The sequence below is a fragment of the Chironomus tepperi genome, unplaced genomic scaffold (assembly GCF_022539635.2).
Source record: "Chironomus tepperi strain 1889 unplaced genomic scaffold, CSIRO-AGI_Ctep_v1 contig_158, whole genome shotgun sequence".
NCBI classification, from domain to species: domain Eukaryota; kingdom Metazoa; phylum Arthropoda; class Insecta; order Diptera; family Chironomidae; genus Chironomus; species Chironomus tepperi.
The window spans coordinates 134,571-156,686 of record NW_027226280.1 but is presented as its reverse complement, the minus strand read 5'-3'; the positions used below and the strand labels follow the sequence as shown (position 1 = coordinate 156,686).

At 37.9% G+C, this 22,116-nt stretch overlaps 1 protein-coding gene across 1 annotated transcript; it reads right to left on the bottom strand.

Moving 5' to 3' along the window:
* Nucleotides 1–10: 10 nt before the first annotated feature.
* Nucleotides 11–3,108, bottom strand: LOC139087975 (uncharacterized). The gene is made up of 3 exons (XM_070636953.1): nucleotides 1,769–3,108; nucleotides 1,637–1,713; nucleotides 11–658 (listed from the first exon to the last, which is right to left on the bottom strand). The coding sequence occupies exons 1-3, from the start codon at nucleotides 3,082–3,084 to the stop codon at nucleotides 45–47; spliced, it is 2,007 nt and encodes a 668-aa protein (XP_070493054.1). The 5' UTR covers nucleotides 3,085–3,108; the 3' UTR covers nucleotides 11–44.
* Between the last annotated feature and the right edge of the window lie 19,008 nt (nucleotides 3,109–22,116).

Here is a 22,116-nt window from a genome sequence, read left to right as displayed (position 1 = left end):
CTTCCGCGTGGAATAGGGATGGTATATTTATTTATTCTTCAATTTTAAATTCCATTAATCCAGTCAACAAATTTCAAAACATCCGTAAATACCGAATAAGTATCAACATCACATCCATAAGGTCCACCAATTAATGACGATGACACAACGCCACGAAGATAATAAGTAGTTCCATCAGTCACATATAATCCACTTCCACTGTCACCATTACAGACTCCAATACCCCTGCCAGGTCCACCACAAAATGTTCGTCCACTGGATATTCTCGCAAGTGCTCGATTGTCCTGGAAACAGTACGGATTGTTGTGGATTTGACTGTTTAGAATTCTTGGAATATTTTCATGGATTTTTGTACCATCCTCACTCTTTCCATATCCAACAACGACACCAGACACAAAATTTGGTAAGGAACTAAACAGACACACAGGCTGAATATATCTACTGAGTAAAGCTTCACTTTCCAACACCAAAACTGAAAGATCAGCATCAAATGATTCAGTCAATGTATTCCAATCAGGATGAATATTGATACTCTGTACAGCATGTGATTGTCTTCCTGTTTCTACAGTTTTGTCGAGGTCAAATGCTCCCAAGAGGACAGTAATGTTCTGCGGTGATGTTGGAATGGCTGTGTGCTTGTCTTGGATGCAATGGGCAGCTGAAATGAGTAAATTAGGTTAGATTAGGTTTGAAGCTATGGAGAGGTGTATCTTGGTGGAGTTGGGTTGGGGGGTTGGGGAAGATGGTGAGCATAGATCATGTCTAAGAATTGTTAGAGTTGTTGAAGGAGACTTGAGCCATAGATTGAGGTAAACCCTCACCCTGAACCTGATCCAAACCCTCATTCTCATCCTCACTCTGACCCTCACCCTGACCCTCACCCTGACCCTCACCCTGACCCTCACCCTGACCCTCACCCTGACCCTCACCCTGACCCTCACCCTGACCCTCACCCTGACCCTCACCCTGACCCTCACCCTGACCCTCACCCTGACCCTCACCCTGACCCTCACCCTGACCCTCACCCTGACCCTCACCCTGACCCTCACCCTGACCCTCACCCTGACCCTCACCCTGACCCTCACCCTGACCCTGACCTTGACCCTCACCCTGACCTTGACCCTCACCCTGACCTTGACCCTCACCCTGACCCTCACCCTGACCCTCACCCTGACCCTCACCCTGACCCTCACCCTGACCCTCACCCTGACCCTCACCCTGACCCTCACCCTGACCCTCACCCTGACCCTCACCCTGACCCTCACCCTGACCCTCACCCTGACCCTGACCCTGACCCTCACCCTGACCCTCATCCTGACTCTCACCATGAACCTCAACCTGACCCTGACCCTGACCCTAACTCTCACCCTGACCCTGACTCTGACCTTGACCCTGATCCTGACCCTGATCATCAGCCTAAACCCTAGAGGGTTAAAAGACAGAATGGGGTTGATTCCCTCCCCTTAATTGAAATTTCCTTTAATTCTACCTCTAATTTGCTTATGAACAGATGGAATTGAAGTATCAGGAAGAGTTAGAAATGACACATTGGGGTAAATCCCATCCCTTATTTGTCAATAGAAGTCTAGAGGATTTGCAGGATGATATGAACTATAGAAAAGTTTCCCATACTCACCAGATAACACCTTCCGTGTTGTTATCAGATTCCCACCACAAAAGTACTTTCCATTTTTCATGACCAAAGCTGCCAACCTGTAAATATTGAGACATTAAGTAGGTATAGTAACTAAAATATTGTGACTCTCACCATGGATGATCCCCACGTGCAATTTGACTTCCACCAATAATATTTCCATGTCCAGTCATTCGATGTCCACAAGAGTAGCTGGGAGTGATGGGGGTAGAAGGGATAGGAGGGATAGAAGGTTGAAGGAATGTCTGCACTGTAGATGGAGATGAAGTTGTTGCATAAGACTCAGATTCGCTTGATCTTGGCTGATACTTGTTGAAGCATGTCCTCAAATTCTCTCTTATCTGATTCCTGTTGTAGCTGTCGGCATTGCTGCATAAAGTATAGGCCATAAACAGCTTACTTAGTGCTGTCTTATCAAGGATCCGCTCATCAACTGAGTCAATTGGATTGCTACGTAATGTAATTAATGTCAAGTTCCTGTGATATCCAAATGAGTCGGAATGGATGGTCGTCAGTTCCTGCGTTTCCATTCCTAAAATTTCTAAGCTGACCAATGGCGTGAAAATATTTTCTGGCAGTTCCGTTAGACTACAATTGTCAATGCCTAATTTTCTTAGACTTTTAAGTCCTGTGAAGGAACCGGAGTAAAGGTCAACACCGGAATTGGAACTTATTGACAGGCTCTCTAAATTGACTAAGTCCATAAAAGTATTTTGTGGAATTTTCCAGAGTCGATTCATGGCCAGGATCAGAATCTTTAAATTTTGTAGGCTATAAAACCAGCTAGGCTGAATTTCATAAATGCTATTATTCTCTAATGTCAAAAATTGTAGCTTAGTCAGTGAGCTGAATGCCTTCATTGGGATTCTTGTCAAGTCATTGTTCCTCATATTCAGCTCCACAACTTCCCGCTGACTAAGGAACAAATTTTCAGGTATTAAGTTGAGTTGATTGCCCTCGAGTGATATGTAAATTAATTTTGGATTTTTGTATAGGACATAGCCATTGATGACATGCAGTCGGTTCCCGGACGATGAAAATGCGATCAAATTTTGACATTTTTCTAAGGAATCGCGGTCAAATGTCAGCAAATTGGCATTGACTGTGTTTATAATTTGAAGATTTGGAAATTTTTGACAAAAAAATGGTGAAAAAAGTTTCAATTTATTGCCATAGCTGATTGTAAGGAGGTTGACGTAATTGTCGTTGTATCCCCGATGGTGCTGTCCATTGATTCTTGAGATTTTAAGGTTCTCATTTGACTGCCTTGTATTAAGGTTGCAGGAATAATAAGAATTATTTCTGAGGGCAATAAATGACATTTTCAGCCATTCCGTGCCGTAGGAGCAGGTAGCACTTGTGGTAAATTGAGCATCGCTTGATGTCATCAACCAGAAAATCACAAAAATTGACACAAATTTTAAATCCATTCTTTTAATCCACAACACGTCTTAATAATCAGCACACAGAACCAACACTGAGAGAGAAGAAAGGCACAAAAACAGAACTTGATTTTTTGGTTCATTGGACATAGAGGAAAGAAGATGAAATCATTGGAATTTTCCATAATCAAAGCACATGGTTCTGTTGATATTCGTTATGCGACAGTCACGTGCTCATGATTAACATAAATAAACTTGTGACCTAATTCTGAATTTATTAAGCGGTGTCTGTAAATCCATGGGTGGCTATGAATCATACTTGATCGGGATGGCCAGCGAAGTAAGCTAGTATCTGTAATTCCTACGTCCAGGGTTGTTAAAGCATATTCTGTATTGCAAAATTTGTCCACATAATTCATGTAAGCACAGGGAAAAATGGAAAGGATATGTGTGGATACATCTGGAAATTCCCACATTTTCCACGAATATCTACAAATTATTACATGTGTCACATTTTCAATACACACCAGATTCTGTTTTTAACATTGCAAAGGAATCGAGAATTGGCAAATTGAAGCCTGTGATAGAATCAGCTTCAGTGCAACATCTATGGGATGTCATGGATACCCAAACAGATAAAGAGACCGCAGTTAAGTACTGCAGTGGAATTCATGTACCACAGAACCATGATTGCATGCTCTTCGCACGTTTGGAATCAGAATTGATCTGTACGGTGAACTAAGTGATTAAGTAAGTGCAATCCATGCATATTATTAATTCCATACATAGACTGACCATGCAGATCAATTGTGAACTATGACCTCTTTAATTGGCGTCTGTAGCTGAATCTATAATTGGATACCAATTCTCAATTACTGATGCAAATTGTCCAAAAATGTCAATAATGCCAGATCTCAAAGTAGACTTGGATTCTGCATGACAACTCAAGCAGTGAAATTTAGAATTTAGATGATGTTGTGTTCCTAGAATGATAATGTCGATTAATTGATCGCCACAAGCCGACGTGACTCTGGCATGGTACCGGATTTAAACCGAATTCAACCAGTGATTCTGAGTCATGCTGGCATAATGATGGATCTTCGAGATCAATAAACTAGTTTGTGCTATTATTTTAAATAAATTTTTGAAATTATGCTCAACCCTGAATCAATTGCTTTAGTACGACATCTATGAATCAGTAGCAAGTAGTTTCAGTATTAATTCATAGATGACTCTACTGTCGGTAAAGGAAATAATATTTAATAATCAACTGACTGCAATATGATACCTAATAATTGTTACCTTACATACACGTCGAGTACAACATGGCGTTGGGTGGTAATACAGAATTGCCAGTAAGCTATCAAAACTGAGAATTTGTACAAGCTTTGTGATACAGCCAGCAACAGATTCAGATGGACAGCATTTTGTAGCAACCTAGGTTCCAAGTCAGAGCATGGTTCCAGCAAGTAAGTAAGTATACACGTCGAGTGGCAGTGATGTATTCAGAAGAGGGATTGGGTGGGTCTTCATATCCCTTTTATGTGTTGGATATACTCTTGTTAGGGAGTGGATCATCTGGCAGAAACTATGAATTCCATTGAATACATGGATTTTAAGGAATCCATGGAAAAATCTTTGAAAATCATGAAATTTGTGGATTTTTTGGTGGAATTGATGGATTCTATGGATATTATGGAAATTAATTTGTGGAATCCATAGTTTCTGGCTCCTGCTGAGCAGTACAATCGCACTCAATTGTTTGCATAAAACGCTTCGAAAACTTACTAACTAACTTTCTTTGCTGGGGTCTATTGCCGCGCATAGGGAATGTCTAAAGACAGCTCTATCCTTCAAAACCTTCTGCTAGTTCGAGATATTAAGGACTCTAGCGTCTTTTCGCTTCAAAAACTCCAAGCTAAATTAAAAGAGCGCGACATTCAGCATATAGACACGCTCAGGATATCGTTACTAAAAAGACATGACAAACTGATCCATTTTTACGGCAAAATAATGAATGAGACATGAAATTATGCATCAATATGCAGCTATACATCGCAATTTGCTTGTAAATTTATGGTTCAGATATTAAAGTAGGAGAGTCTTTAAGGTTTGTACTTAAAATCAGAATTTGGAAGTGTCCATTTAGGATAATTCAGTCCAATCTCAAGACCGAGACTGGAAAGCCTCATTCTGAACCTTGAGAATGCTTGCCATTAAGCCACAGCCTCCATGGACACTTGCTGACACTCGAAAGGAACTAAAAGTAACAAAAGCATCAAGAACAGCCTTAAAATGAGCATAAAAAGTCAAACAATTCCCAAAAAAAATCCGATAAAAATTAATCCAAATTGTTCCAGCAATTATATTCAGCATAAGATAACTAAAACTAATGATGAATAAAATTTCATATTTCGCGCGCATGACAATAAATGGATTAACTGATACTTGAGATAGAGGCAATAAGCATCAACCCCTCTCTATGCCTTGTTATCGTCACTACTTTTTTTTATTCAAATTACCCTATTTAAATTTTTATAGAGTTACACATTATATCTACATGCTGTATCGTTGACTATGAATGCATTTTAAATGATCCCTTGTGTAAATAAATGAGTAATTTTTGAATAATGGGAAATGTTTTTGGGTTTTGATGAAGATTATAAGCGGGATATTGAGAGTTGCGGAAGGAAATTATGGGATGTGTGGATGGATATGAAAAGTGAAATTTTTGCATGGTTTTGGATCAATTGGATATGGGAATTTTGTAGGGAAATTTTTGGTGAATTTTTTGTAAATTTTTTTTTGGATTTTTTGACAATTTTTTGGCATTTTATAGCATTTTTCTGCATTTTTTGGTGATTTTCAGACCATTATGTCAATTTTGTCAGTTGCAAACTTTGACCCCTAGTAGCCCTCTCTTTCTGAATATACCCCAGGTTCTACTCCAAGCTAAGCAATCCCAAATACCACAAAGCGGTTAATCAATTGAAATTCCAGTACCCGAACAGCTTGGTTCTGACTTGGTGTCTGATTTTGGATCAATTGTTACAATGTCGCCAATACTGCCAACAGCCAGGATGAACCCCAAGTGGATCCTGAATGGACCCTGAATTTACTCTGAATAGACCTCAAGTGGACCCAAAATAGACCCTGAATGGACCCTGAATGGACCCTGAATGGACCCTGAATGAATCCTGAATGGACCCAGAATTGACCCTGAATGCACCCTGAATGGACCCTGAATGGACCCTGAATGAACCATAAATGATGCCTGAATGGAGCCTGAATGGACCCCGGGAGTCAAACTCTAAATGAACCTCAATTTACGACTCCATTGCAGTCCTACTCACTCTCTGTACCTCGATACATAATACTTTATGGTTATACAATGAAACTCAGTATGGAATGAGATGTCTACCTCGAGATCGCGGCACACAGAGTGAGCAGCACTGCATTGAAGTCGCACATTGAGTGTCATTTAGAGTTCGATTCCCGGGATTCATATGATTACTTTGTAATCATCAATCCAAGAATGCTTGAAATTAGAAACTGTCAGAAATTATCTAAAGACAGATCCAGCTTCCGACGAACTCTAAATGTGGCAATTGACCCTCATCTGCCTTCGCCAAGAAAGTAGTAAGCAATGGATACCCAAAATCACAAAAATTATTTAAATCTCATCAAAAAGAAATTGACACTAGAAATTAAATACAATTTCACATGCGATTTGTGGATTTGAATAATTCCAACAAAAAATATAAAAAGGTGAAGAAGAAAATGATAAAAATTATTATTCTTTGCCAATTCAACTTCCTCTCTGTCATTAAAAAATATATACACTTAATGCTTGGTCATGTGGGTGACTGTGTGGATTATCCAAAAAAATATTTGGGTTGTATTAGCAGTTTTGGGGAACTTACTGCTTGGTGTGGGTTTATTGTGTGACATCGATGTCTAGGATTGAGAATGGCTGTTGATAAGTAGGGGAATTGGGGAAGTTCAAGGTTGACTCCGAAGCTGACCAAATGTCAAGTGTATGCCTTCTCTTATTAGTCCCTAAATACATCGCTGGCGACCAAGCAATGAACCACAATAAGTACATTAAATTATAGAGTAAACGCCTATCCAAACCCTCCTTGTCTGAAGGTTGGCAGCTCCAAGCATCCTCCAAGACACACCAATTTGCTGTAGCGAGTAGGTTGCGAGACCGACACTAGGATTTGCACAAGATAATTACGTACAATGCAGGTGTTCAACGTCCTCAGCTTATCCTACCCAAGAACCTACTTTCGCCTGTCTGTGGTGCATTCCTGGCTATGTTAAGATGCTCAAGCGGTGCGGTACTAAAGAGAATATTCAACACAGATTGTGACTTTCTTAAAAGCGACCGTTAAATTTCTTCAAAAAAAAAAAATATTCAAATTTTTTTTGACCGTTATTTTTAATTTTCTTCGTAACGGCAATTTTTATTTTAAAATAAGTTGAGTTCGAATTGTTCGAATTTTTCGACAATCTAATGTCGAAAAACTCGAATTTGAGACGGCCACACTCTGATTCAACAGACAGTCTCGATCTCGAGATCCAAAACCTCAATAAAATTGGCGAATCTTCACAATTTGGCAATTCCATCAGCCATCCATTTGTGGTATACGCGTATATGTGCTTTTCATTTCTCGTTTGAATATTTTTCTTGAATAATTTATTCGCTTTTTTTTTATCGCCTCCAGCTTGTTACTGCCTTCCACTCTCATCTCTTTCCTCCGCTATCCCTTTTTACTGACTTACTACACTCGATGAATTTACAGCATGTATCTTGTACTCGATGTTAAAAATGCCAATATCTGCCTTTTTTGTTTGGACTTACGATTGTATTTGTGTACAGCAAGTAATAAATTCCAATCTCGATTGAAATACCAATTATGTAAATTCGGTGCAATGCTGCATATTCAGGTACAAGTCATAATATATTGAATGTAATGAATTATTGCTTTTTGGTAAACGAAGACTGAATTAAAAGTTATTTTAAGGTTTAAGGATTGAAACTTTTTTTCATTACAAAAAGTGTCAATTTCATTTAATTTCAAAATTTCGTTCATAGATTATGAACGAGGATCGCGTGCGGCGCCGCAAGAAAATAGACGTTTTTTGTGAGACATTTCTTTGATGAGATGGGAACGGGTTGAACTTCCAGGTGGATATGGGTGTGATGTTTTTGGATTTTAAGATGAATTGTTGAAATTTTGACCATGTTTGCTGCATTTTGTCAAATTTTGTAGAAATTTTGACAATTTTTGCTAAAATCAGGGATCTTCCAGGTGGCTATAGGTATCAAGTTTCTGAATTTTAAGAAAAATTGAAGAAATTTTGGCAATTTTTAATGAATTTTTGACAATTTTTAGAGAAATTTTAGCAAATTTGTTGAATTATGTTGAACTTCCAGGTGTAAATAGGTGTGGCATTCCTGAATTTTGTAGAAATTATGACAATTTTTGCTGAATATAGTGAACTTCTAGGTGTAAATAGGTGTGAAGTTTCTAAATTTTAAGAAATATTGTCAAAATTTAAAGAATTTTTGTAGAAATTTTAGCAAATTTGCTGATTTTTGGTCAACTTCCAGGGAGATATAGGTGCGACGTTTCTGAATTTTAAGAAACTTGATCAAATTTTTGACAATTTTTGTAGAAATTATGACAATTTTTATTGACTTTGGGGAACTTCCAGGTGGATTTATGTGTGAAGGTTCTAAATTTTATGAAAACTTGTCGAAATTTTGATAACTTTTGTTTAAATTTTGGAAAATTTGTTGAATTTTAGTTTTAGATAAAAACTTTGACAATTTTTAATGAAATTTTGTCAATTCTTGTAGAAATTTTAGCAAACTTATTGAACTTCGGTCAACTTCCAGGTGGTGTCATTTCAGAATTATAAGAAATATTGGCAAAATTTAGTGAATTTTTGCAGAAGTTTTGTCAAATTTGAAGAAATTTTAGCAAATTTATAGAATTTTGGTGAACTTCCTGGTGTAGATAGGTTTAGTTTATCTGAATTTTAAGAAATTTTGCCGAAATTTTGACATTTTTTATTGAAATTTTGACAAATTTGTTGAATTTTAGTCAACTTCCAGGTGTAAATAGGTGTAGTGTTTATGAATTTTAAGACAATTGATTCAAATTTCGGTCAAATTTTACTGAATTTCAGTCACCATTTATTGCATTCTTCAATAATTCCAATACATTCCCACCACAGAAGTTCATCAACCACATCCAATCACCATCCACATCTCTTCCTATACAATTTCTATTAAGCACAACATAAAACACGCCACAAGCTATCAACAGACTTAGAAATAAAATACATAAAAAAATATACTTCAACTCTGTCATTAGCGATCTCGAACATGAAAATAAAAAAAAAAAAAATGATTGTGGCTTGATTTAGGCATTTCATATTCTCATCACAAGCTCTATAATCGCGTACACATAAACAGTGCATGGCATGAGATACGTAAAAGAAAAACTTAATGCCCTAATTAGTTAAACAACCACCTACAATTTTATTATTTTTTATTCATCTTGTTGCTAATCATTTAAGTTTTTTTTTGTGGCCTGAAAGGAATCGTGACTTGAAATATTTTGCGGTGTGTTGAGAATCCCAACTTGAGATGATTTTGTGGGGATTATTGGGATGTATTGGGGGTTGATGTTGGGGTACTTACTGGATCTGAGGACGCTAAGACGTGCTTACATAGGCATGACCTTTTAGAAATTGATTTGGACCTGCTCATGAGTTTTTAGGTCAATTTTCAATTTTTCCCCAATTTTTCAACCTTTTCCTGCCTCAAACCCTTCAAAATCCCTCAAAACATCACCACAAGGGCACCAACCACAACTATCCACAAACCATCACATTGCATCTCTCAAAACAATCCCAAGAATCCATCAAATAAGATCCTCAACTGCTCTTTATCATATCTATCGTATTTGGCACATAAAAGGCGTTTTCATATCTTTTTTTAGTCTTCCTTCTCATCACAATAAAAAATGTAAAGGCATTTGATGTATAAAGAGATGAAATATTTCAGGCTATGTCATGCAAAAAAGTGGATATAAAAAGAAATTGCTCTCGTGCTATTCGTTGATAGCAAATTATTGTAATAACAATTGAGTTTGTTGCTATGCTGGTTGAGTTTCTTTTGGTACTGAAATTGGAATTGTGGGTTGAGGATGAAATTTGGAGGAATTTTATCATGATCCATTGTCATGGACTGTTTTTGGAATTTTTGAAGATTTTTTAAAATTTGTTAAAATATTTTTAATCCGTGGATATTTTTTACAACCCGCGGATTTACTTTACAACCCGCGGATACCCTTCATAATCCGCGGATATTCTTCAAAACTCATGAATGTCCTTCATAACCCGCTGATGTCTTTCATAAATCTCAAATATTTTTCATGACCCGCAAATATTTTTCATAACCCGCGGATATCATTCATAACTTATTGGTGCCGATCATAATCCGCGGATACTTATCATAAACCGTGGATGTCCTTCATATTCCACTGATATCCTTCATAATCTACAGATGTCTTTCATAATTCACGGATATCCTTCATAATTCACTATTATTTTTCATAACCTATGAATGACCGTCATATCAAGCGGATGTTCTTCATAAAACCGCGTATGTCCTTCACAAGCCGCGGATGTCCTTCACAAGCCGGGGGTGTCCTTTATAAGCCGCGGATATCATTTATAATCCGCAAATATCCTTCACAATTTCTAAAAAGTTTTCCATAATTCTTAAATGTATTTTATAATCCGCGGATATCATTATACAATTTTCAGATATCCTTAACAATTTAGTACAACTACACAACCCCTCATAATCATCCTAAATTCGCATAATCTCATCAACATTTCAATCAAACAGTGATAAAAGCCTCACAGTGTAAATTCTTCAACAAATCTCAAAATAATTTTTTATTCATCAACAAACCTCGTGGGCACAAATTAGCCCCAAAAATAGATGAGACTTTGATGGGTTTATAGTTTTCTATTATTACAAAACTCAGGTACAAGAAATAAAAGAATAAGAAGAATTGAGCTGAGACTCATTCGATGTTGTTGATGATGACATGAGAGATTCATTCTCATTAAAATTTCATTGACCTTAGATTTTACACATATGTATTATGGGTTGTGCTATAGTTTTTAATAGATGAGTGTTTAGATGGATTTATGAGTTCACGAGAGAGTGTCTCGTTGGATCGAGCTGTGTTGAAGTGTCACTCACGGTCGCTTGATCAAGGTCGCTCGGTCTCTCTATCTCTCGATTTTCTCCGTCGCTCAGTCTCTCAGTCGCTCGGTCGCTCGATGTTTTGTGTCGCTCGATCTTTTGTGTCGCTCGGTCTTCTTAGTCGCTCGGTCTTGTCAGTCGCTCGATCTTCTTAGTCGTTCGGTCTTGTCCATCGCTCGATCTGCTCAGTCGCTCGGTCTTCTTAGTCGCTCGGTCTTGTCAGTCGCTCGATCTTCTTAGTCGTTCGGTCTTGTCCATCGCTCGATCTGCTCAGTCGCTCGGTCTTCTTAGTCGCTCGGTCTTGTCAGTCGCTCGATCTTCTCAGTCGATCGGTCTTCTCAGTCGCTCGGTCTTCTCCATCGCTCGGTCTTCTTAGTCGCTCGATCGGTTTTCTCAGTCGCTCGGTCTTCTCAGTCGCTCGATCTTCTCAGTCGCTCGGTCTTCTCAGTCGCTCAGTCTTCTAAGTCGCTCGGTCTTCTCAGTCGCTCGGTCTTCTAAGTCGCTCGGTCTTCTCAGTCGCTCGGTCTTCTCAGTCGCTCGGTCTTCTCAGTCGCTCGATCTTCTCCTTCGCTCGGTCTTCTCAGTCGCTCGGTCTTCTAAGTCGCTCGGTCTTCTAAGTCGCTCGATCTTCTCGGTCGCACAGTTTTCTCAATCGCTCTGTCGCTCAGTCACTTGAGCTTGGACTCGGTTTTAGTCGCTCGGTCTTGATATTATTTCACTGTCTAAAGTAAATACGATCCTAATCCGTCATACTTGACGACCCCTCCATCCTAGTAATATAAAAATTTAAAAACGAACATAACAAAGCAGCAACACAACTAATATTAATAACATCAGCAGAAACAAAAAAACAAAAAAAAAAAGGTAAAGAAAAAGAGTTGCCCACAGCGACATAAATGGATATAAAAACTAAATCTAAGTCTATGAATGAGTCGAGCGTATATGCCGTAGGATTCACTACCGAAACCAGCAAAAAAGACTGAATGAAATTTCTCCACACGAAAATTAATAAATAAAAAAAAAAAAATGAGAGAGAAATTCCAACAGAGCCTAATTGACAGCCTCAAAGCACCGCTAATATAGCTGATGGCTCGGTTCCGAAAAACTCATTCACGGTTGATTTCATTGAATAATCTTTAAGGCAATTTATGTGTAAAGGCACGAGCCATTAATCGCAAAAAAAAAAAAATATTTCAATTTTTATCGCCACTCGACCTTAACTCGATCACCAACTGTGTGTGCTGTATGGAATCTCTCAACTTAATGCTCCACATGAGGCTTTGTTGTGGACTTTTTTTGTTTGTAAAATTGATATTTATGGATGTAATAATTGCACTTGATGATGTTTGTTTAGTTTTTAATGCATTCATTTTTTTCTAGTCTGTTCCTTGGCCTGTGGGCGATAATTGAGCGGCAGGCATGTTCCATTAAGGTTTTGAAGTATTTTAGGAATTTGGATTATTTTAATAGATTTTTGTCTCTGTTCGTGAAGAATTGAGCTGTAGATTATGGTCGTTTAAATGGAATTTGATTACATAAACAAATTACGAGTCGTGGATTAAGATGGCTGGATATCCATCCGAGTATTATGACGGAAACTTGTAGGATGTGATCAATATCCGCGGATTATGGTCGTTTTTCGTAAATTATGATTGGAATTTGTAAAGTATGAATATACATAGATTATGTTGAATGTCACGTATTATGGAAATTATCCGCGGATTATGAAGGTTGTCCGCGGATTATAGTGGCTGTCCGCGGATTATCATGGCTGTCCGCGGATCATGGAGACTGTATCAGGATTATGAAGATAATCGCTCAGGTCTGTTGGAGGATTATGCTATATTTCCGTAGATTTAGATTGATATTGACAAATTAAAGTGGATGAATGCGGAGTAAATTAATTACCTGCGGATTATGAAAACAATTCGCGGAGTATAAAGACTATCTTCAGACTATGAAGACTATTCATGGATTATTATGACATTTTGTGGATTAAATTTGGTATCTAAACGTAATTCAAGGCATATATTGATTTTTTTTTTCAAATTTTGCAGAATATCCGCGGATTATGTTGAATAATACCATAAAAAAACGCTATATCTTCATTCCAACCCCAAAATCTCTCTCAATTCTTCATCTCTTAAAAATCGATTTTCCATTTTTCTTCCTTTATATCAAAACATTTTCATGTTGTTCATCGTCCACAAGACCAAAAATAGAACTGAAGAGAGAGCAAGCAGCATTAATGATGATGATGATGTTTCACGAGGACGCAGCCTGAGGCACTGCAGAGAAATGGGATCACCCAAATGGATTAATTAAAAGTTTCTTTTTTTTTTCTTTCTTTCTAACAAACACAACAGTCAGTCAGTCCTGACTATACATTTCAGGTTGTGTAAATATTTTCATTGCATTTTCGTTCACCTTTTATTCGGTTCCGTGTACCTGGATGGATAAAAACCGCAAAAAATATTTAATTCAATTTCTTTTTCGTGCATTTGTCGTTTTTCACATTTTCCAATTTTCCTTTTGTTGTTTGTGACATTCACGTACAAATTTGCTTTCATCTTTTTTCATCCTGAAATACGCAGGAACTTTTTTTTTGTTAATTGTGGGTTGGAATGTCTTTATTGTAAGAATGTGCGATTATAAATGAACTGGATGATTAGACGTGTGTTTGCTGGATTTATAAACTGAATTTGACTGACTTGATCAAAGGAGATGGTTAAGGAATAGAATTGAATTTTGGTGGGTAGGGGATGAGATTGATAGTTTTAGTTGTAAATTGTAGTTATGCATGGAATAGTAAAATTATTCGGCCGATTTCATTCAAGTGGATTATCCTCATTTTCGGATTTTCATCAGTTTTTTGGAAATATCTGTTTATTGCGATCCATACAAGGAATTATCAAAATTTCAAAACTGACAACTGTTCCCTCCACATGACCCATGAATTTCATCACAGCACACAATTTCTAAGCAGCAATAATTCACATGGATCATCACTAATCAGTGCTAATTCACTAGCATCACCAGGACGTATCCAGAAATTATAAAAAAACGATCGAAAATTCAGCCCAAGGTCGACTTGAATATAGACTGAGACCGGATTTCATTGAATCAAGTATAATCCATCCATTGGCTCCATGAGTCAATTTGGCCTGGAACTTAATTTTGTTCCATTTCAATGACATATGACTTTTGGGTTAATAATGGTGGATTGGTCCAGGCTGAGAAACTCCGCGGTATTACCGCGGTATTTCATATAAATACCGCCGATACCGCCTAGTTTCTCAGCCTGGAGATTGGCCTAATACCCGGGTTTAGGATGAATCAACTAATATGTATAAGCTCCGCGAGACAGTAATGCATATAATGACTGAAAATAATGTACATCATCAGCAAGGTTAGAGAACCAGGGCGGATTCAATAGTAAGGGTTTGGTTAGACCATCAGGTGTGGGGTCGTTCAGCTAATATATAAGCTATTCGAGGAACTACTGTAATTTTTAACAATTGAGAAGCGAAAATTAGCAGTGCAGCAAGGATAGAGAAGAGGGTTTTCGCGAAGCAGGGTTAGGTCAAATACCCGGAGCTTAGAGTGGCTCAGTTTAGGTTTCTCAACACCACACTAGCTCTTCCTTAACCTATAAATTGCAAATCCAATTCTTCCTCATAACCCACCAACCCACTCCACACACCTTCCCAACAATCTCAAAATTAGACCATAAAAATTACTCATCTTCTACCCCTGCCCTGTCTCAAATCTAAAACAACCAGAAGAACAACACAAAAGAAAGTAACAAAAAAGGAGTAAAAAATTCATCTCGAGTATTATTTTCTGTTCCTTAATGAGATTAAAAACTTTTCTAACAACAACAAAATATTCCATTTAATTCTTTATTTTTACTTCTAAATGTTACAAATGAAAATGAATGAAAAAATGGGGGGTAAAGGTGGGGAGCGTTCAGGTGTTACGTAACGGTATTTTGGTTGGGGAGGAGGGGAAGGATGGAAAGATGATTGGGAGAGGGGATTGGACGGGGAGATGGAAGAAGAGGGGAAAATGTAGAAGGAGGAGAAACTAGGAAGTAGGATAAGGCTAGGGCGGCCATCTGCTGTATTTTTACCGGGACGCTGCTGTCCTTTTCACCCTTTGCTACTTTGTCCCGACCAACCCCCAAAATGTCCCGATTTTTCAACAAATCGAAAACTTCATACAAATTTTGGAATTTTTGACAAATTTTGAACATTTTCCTTTTGAAGGTCCAGGTTCAAGCCCAGGACTGAAAATATTTTTTTCGGAATTTTAATTATTTTCTGCACTTTTTTTGCAAGTCTTTAACGTAATTTAACTAGTTCTTTTAATATTAACACTCAAAAGAGTCACAAAAGTGCCAAACTTAGAAATGTCCAAATTCTTCCAAAAGTGTCCCGATATTTTGCGAAAATCCTCTGGCTACCCTAGATAAGCAGGGAAAAAAGAAAGAAGGGACGCTGGGATGAAGGGTAGAAAGGGAAATAGAGAAGCAGGTTAGACATGGAAGCACTGAAGTCGGGTAAGCGGGGATGACAGAAAAGCGGGAAAGTCGAAGAAGTCACCGAAATCAGGGAAGTCAATGCAGTCAGGGAAGTAATTCAGGGAAATCGGTTAAGTCAGAGAAGTCGGGGACGTGCAGGTATTCAAGAAGGTTCAGATAGTCAGGACAGTCAGGACAGTCAGGACAGTCAGGACAGTCAGGACAGTCAGGACAGTCAGGACAGTCAGGACAGTCAGGACAGTCAGGACAGTCAGGACAGTCAGGACAGTCAGGACAGTCTGGACAGTCAGGACAGTCGGGTAAGTCAGGGAATCGGGTAATAGGGGTGATTAGGGCTGGTTAACTTGTTGCCTGGTTTTTTTTAACGAAGAATGCGCCTTAACCACTGAAATTGTCTTTAAATTGACATTTAGGTACGGTGAGAGTAGAAACATGCAGCACATAGTTCAAACAATAAATTTTGCACATGACGCAACTATAAAACAACCCCAAAAACATCAAGAACGTCTCAAAAAAAAAAAGTGTTTACAGACTCACAGAAATTCAGTAATGATCTCATATAGCCCGGGAAATTGAAGATTAGGACAACAATAAAGTAAAGTAAGGAAGAAGATGAAATTAATACAGTAGACTTCATCAAGAGGTATTTATGCGGTATTTCAACAGATTATCTCAATTTCTGTCTTCCTCTCTCTCCTTTCCTAAATATCCATGCTATATACAGCACAAAAATTGGATTACATTTTGAGTTCAGTCAACGATGAAACTTATTGCTGTTGCCACCTTTTTATGTGCTGGATATAATCAAATTTGAAGGAAATTCACAACAGTCTCTATGACATCCGGCTATTGCGTCCCCATGAGGATGACTACAATGTCAATTGAGACGGAAAATACCAAAAAATGAGCATCAAATTCAATTGTTGACACTTCTTGTTGTTGCTTATAAATGATGTTGATGAATTTCTGCTGATCCGAATTGTTTTGCATTTCACCCACATTTATTTACATTATGGCATGTGTGCGTCTACATGCCTAGTGGCTAGTTGAATATTATTGGATGTGAGTTGACAGGGGTTGGGTATGACGTGATGGAATATATTGAGTTTTTTGGAAATGCTACTTAAATATTAAATACAATTTGTGCGTCCATTTGTGGAAGCTGAACGTTGACATGAGCGACTAAAGCTGAGCGTCAATTTTTTGCAAGCCTAAAGCTAAGCTTCAGTTTTTTGCGAGCCCTAAGCTGAGCGTCAATTTTTCGGAACATTAAAACTGAGCGTCGATGTATTGAAGACTAAATCTAAGGGTCGATATGTTTAAGATTGAAGCTGAGCGTTTATTATTTGGAAGACTAAAGCTGAGCGTCAATATGTTGAAGACTGAAGCTAAGCGTCAAATTTGAAGACTAAAGCTGAGCGTCAATTTATTAGAAGACTAATGCTGAGCGTCAATTTTCGGAATACTAAAGATGAGCGTCAATATGTTGAAGACTAAAGCTGAGCGTCAAATTTTAAGACTATAGCTAAACTTCAATATTTTTAAGACTAAAGCTGAGCGTCAATATGTTGAAGACTGAAGCTAAGCGTCAAATTTGAAGACTAAAGCTGAGCGTCAATTTATTAGAAGACTAATGCTGAGCGTCAATTTTCGGAATACTAAAGATGAGCGTCAATATGTTGAAGACTAAAGCTGAGCGTCAAATTTTAAGACTATAGCTAAACTTCAATATTTTTAAGACTAAAGCTGAGCGTCAATATGTTGAAGACTGAAGCTAAGCGTCAAATTTGAAGACTAAAGCTGAGCGTCAATTTATTAGAAGACTAATGCTGAGCGTCAATTTTCGGAATACTAAAGATGAGCGTCAATATGTTGAAGACTAAAGCTGAGCGTCAAATTTTAAGACTATAGCTAAACTTCAATATTTTTAAGACTAAAGCTGAGCGTCATTTTGTAAGACTAGAGCTGAGCGTCAATTTCGATTGTAGGCGTTCATTTTTTTGGACGAGTAAAGCTAAGCGTCAATTTTTTAAAGATTAGAGATGAGCGTCAATAAAAAAACTAAAGCTAAGCTTCAATATTGAGGACAGGAGCTAAAAATACATGAAATGCTATTCACCCTTGATTTACCCTAATAAATATTTAATTCACATACCAACAATCAAGTGCCCGATACCAAACCCCCTCTTGACAAATATCATAATAATATTCACAGTAAACATCAGCACACACACACACAGACACTCATAAAGTACAATATATGACATTATTTGTCCATGTTACGGATGAAATATCACAAAAATGATGATATTTTTGACAGTCAAAGTCTAACAAATTAGCACAACCCCTCCTCGAATGGTTGAGTTCATTAAATTTCACTTTTTTTACTTCTAAACCATCAAATCGCACGTGCCAAAACCAGGGCATGTAAGAGGCATAAACATATTATAACTAACAGCCAATTTTACTCTACATTTTTTTTTTTATTATTTATTCTTATTTTTAATTAAATGATTCACATATATGCTGAATGTTGTTGTTGTTGCTGTATATAGGCACACGCGAATGATGAAAAATAATTGGAAAACTAGTAATGAAGCAGATCACGCTTCATGGGAATATTCACACCATACGTAGATCATAAAACTGTACAGAATGTAAGAATTAAAACACAACTTGAACAAAATAACAGATTTATGAAATAAATGTGATAACTTATGATTACTTATACATTAACTAAAATTATTTAAATAGAGTATAACATGTGCAGCTTCGCTCAACCAAGTCCGAGTTTCGCTCGAACTATTTCTCTCCTCTCGGTAATATATTTTCATAGATATGCAGTTTCTATTGCTTGGGAACTTCGAACTTCGTTCGAACTATTCGAGCTTCGCACTATACGAGTTTCGAGCTTCGCTCGCCCGACTTGGGTAGATTACAGTACTTTTATAGATCACTATACGAGCCGGGCTGAGCTTCGCTCGCCCGACTTGGGCAGATTACATTACTTTTATAGATCACTACACGAGCCGGGCTGAGCTTCGCTCGCCCGACTTGGGTAGATTACAGTACTTTTATAGATCACTACACGAGCCGGGCTGAGCTTCGCTCGCCCGACTTGGGTAGATTACAGTACTTTCATAGATCACTATACGAGCCGGGCTGAGCTTCGCTCGCCCGACTTGGGCAGATTACATTACTTTTATAGATCACTACACGAGCCGGGCTGAGCTTCGCTCGCCCGACTTGGGTAGATTACAGTACTTTTATAGATCACTACACGAGCCGGGCTGAGCTTCGCTCGCCCGACTTGGGCAGATTACAGTACTTTTATAGATCACTATACGAGCCGGGCTGAGCTTCGCTCGCCCGACTTGGGCAGATTACATTACTTTTATAGATCACTACACGAGCCGGGCTGAGCTTCGCTCGCCCGACTTGGGTAGATTACAGTACTTTTATAGATCACTACACGAGCCGGGCTGAGCTTCGCTCGCCCGACTTGGGTAGATTACAGTACTTTTATAGATCACTATACGAGCCGGGCTGAGCTTCGCTCGCCCGACTTGGGCAGATTACAGTACTTTTATATATCACTATACGAGCTGGGCTGAGCTTGGCTCGCCCGACTTGGGTAGATTACAGTACTTTTATAGATCACTATACGAGCCAGGCTGAGCTTCGCTCGCCCGACTTGGGTAGATTACAGTACTTTTATAGATCACTTTACGATCCAGTAGAATCCAGTTCACTTTCAGATCATTAAAATGAGAACCAGTAGCATCCATGAAACTTCCAAATACATAAATACAAGATCCAGTAGGATCCAGTTCACTTACAGACCATTAAAATGAGATCCAGTAGGATCCATATAACTTCCAGACACATAAAAACAAGATCCAGTAGGATTCAGTTCACTTCCAGACCGTTAAAATGAGATCCAGTAGAATCCATATAACTCCCAGACACATAAAAACAAGATCCAGTAGGATCCAGTTAACTTCCAGACCATTAAAATGAGATCCAGTAGGATCCATATAACTCCCAGACACATAAAAACAAGATCCATTAGGATCCAGTTCACTTCCAGACCGTTAAAATGAGATCCAGTAGAATCCATATAACTCCCAGACACATAAAAACAAGATCCAGTAGGATCCAGTTCACTTCCAGACCATTAAAATGAGATCCAGTAGAATCCATATAACTTCCAGACACATAAAAACAAGATGCAGTAGGATCCAGTTTACTTCCAGACCATTAAAATGAGATCCAGTAGGATCCATATAACTTCCAGATACATAAAAACAAGATCCAGTAGGATCCAGTTCACTTCCAGACTATCAAAGTGAGATCCAGTAGGATCCAAATAACTTCTTGACCCATAAAAATAAGATCCAGTAGGATCCAGTTTACTTCCAGACCATTAAAATGAGATCCAGTAGGATCCATATAACTCCCAGACACATAAAAACAAGATCCAGTAGGATCCAGTTCACTTCCAGACCATTAAAATGAGATCCAGTAGAATCCATATAACTTCCAGACACATAAAAACAAGATGCAGTAGGATCCAGTTTACTTCCAGACCATTAAAATGAGATCCAGTAGGATCCATATAACTTCTAGACCCATAAAAATATGATCCAGTGGGATCCAGTTCACTTCCAGGCTATCAAAATGAGATCCAGTAAGATCCATATAACTTCCAAACCCATAGAAATAAGATCCAGTCGGATCCAGTTCACTTCCAGACTATCAAAATGAGATCCAGTAGGATCCATATAACTTCCAGGCACGTAAAAACAAGATTCAGTAGGATCTAGTTCACTTCCAGACTATCAAAATGAGATCCAGTAGGATCCAAATAACTTCTTGACCCATAAAAATAAGATCCAGTAGGATCCAGTTCACTTCCAGACTATCAAAATGAGATACAGTAAGATCCATATAACTTCCAAACCCATAAAAACAAGATCCAGTCGGATCCAGTCCACTTCCAGACTATCAAAATGAGATCCAGTAGGATCCATATAACTCCCAGACACATAAAAACAAGATCCAGTAGGATCCAGTTCACTTCCAGACCATTAAAATGAGATCCAGTAGGATCCAAATAACTTCTTGACCCATAAAAATAAGATCCAGTACGATCCAGTTCACTTCCAGACTATCAAAATGAGATCCAGTAGGATCCATATAACTTCCAGGCACATAAAAACAAGATCCAGTTGGATCCAGTTCACTTCCAGACTATCAAAATGAGATCCAGTAGGATCCATATAACTTCCAGGCACATAAAAACAAGATCCAGTAGGATCCAGTTCACTTCCAGACTATCAAAATGAGATCCAGTAGGATCCATATAACTTCCAGGCACATAAAAACAAGATCCAGTAGGATCCAGTTCACTTCTAGACCATTGAAATGAGATCCAGTAAAATTCAGTTCAATTTATTTTTTTGTTTGTTTACAAAAATGTATTTTGCAATAATCGGCTATAATTTGGCCCAAAAAAAGACAGTTTTTTACATCTTGTGCCTCACTGGAAGCATCTTAAGGCTCCAAAAACAATACAGTTCTTGCCATACCCATTCCCTACCAGAAGCAAAAAACCCGAAGTCTTAGTATTGAGTTTGAAGAGAGATATCGTGCTGATTAACTAACTAACTAACTAACTAACTAACTAACTAACTAACTAACTAACTAAATAACAGAAAGTGTTTTTTTGCGATTTCTCGGCACTGGAAGCACCAATCAAGATGCGGTTTTCACTGTTGGATTGGTATTTTCAGGCACAGACTTTCCACCATTGGAAATATTTGTCAATTCTGTAAGTCTGATGCAGGAAATTAAAAAAACTGAAATTTCAAAATACCAAAAGCAATATATTCACCCAAATTGAAAATTTGGTGTGAATATGATTGCTTTTCCGCCTCTTAGCTTCTCCTTCTTTTCTTTTTGTAACATTGTGCAGTTTTTTTTTAGATTTTTTGATGATGATGTTGAAGTAGCAGTTTCAAGTATCAGGTAACGTGTTGCTTATTTTGCTGCTTTTATGCACTTGATGATGTTTAAGACAAAATTAGATTATTAAATAGAATCGCTTTTTTTTGTATTTTTTTTGGGTTGTTGAGTTCGATATTGTTGGGAATTTTGAGAGTTTTGTGAGAATTTTTGGGTAGAGTTGGCAGAACTTTGGAGTCCGGACTCTAAAAGTCCAAAAAGTCCACTTTTT

Excerpts from the sequence above, each read along its gene's own strand:
- LOC139087975 (XM_070636953.1), bottom strand. The coding sequence starts at position 3,084 with ATGGATTTAAAATTTGTGTCAATTTTTGTGATTTTCTGGTTGATGACA. Across the intron at positions 1,714-1,768 it reads GCACGTGGGGATCATCCATG|GTTGGCAGCTTTGGTCATGA; the intron begins GTGAGAGTCACA and ends CAATATTTACAG. Across the intron at positions 659-1,636 it reads AACACGGAAGGTGTTATCTG|CTGCCCATTGCATCCAAGAC; the intron begins GTGAGTATGGGA and ends TACTCATTTCAG.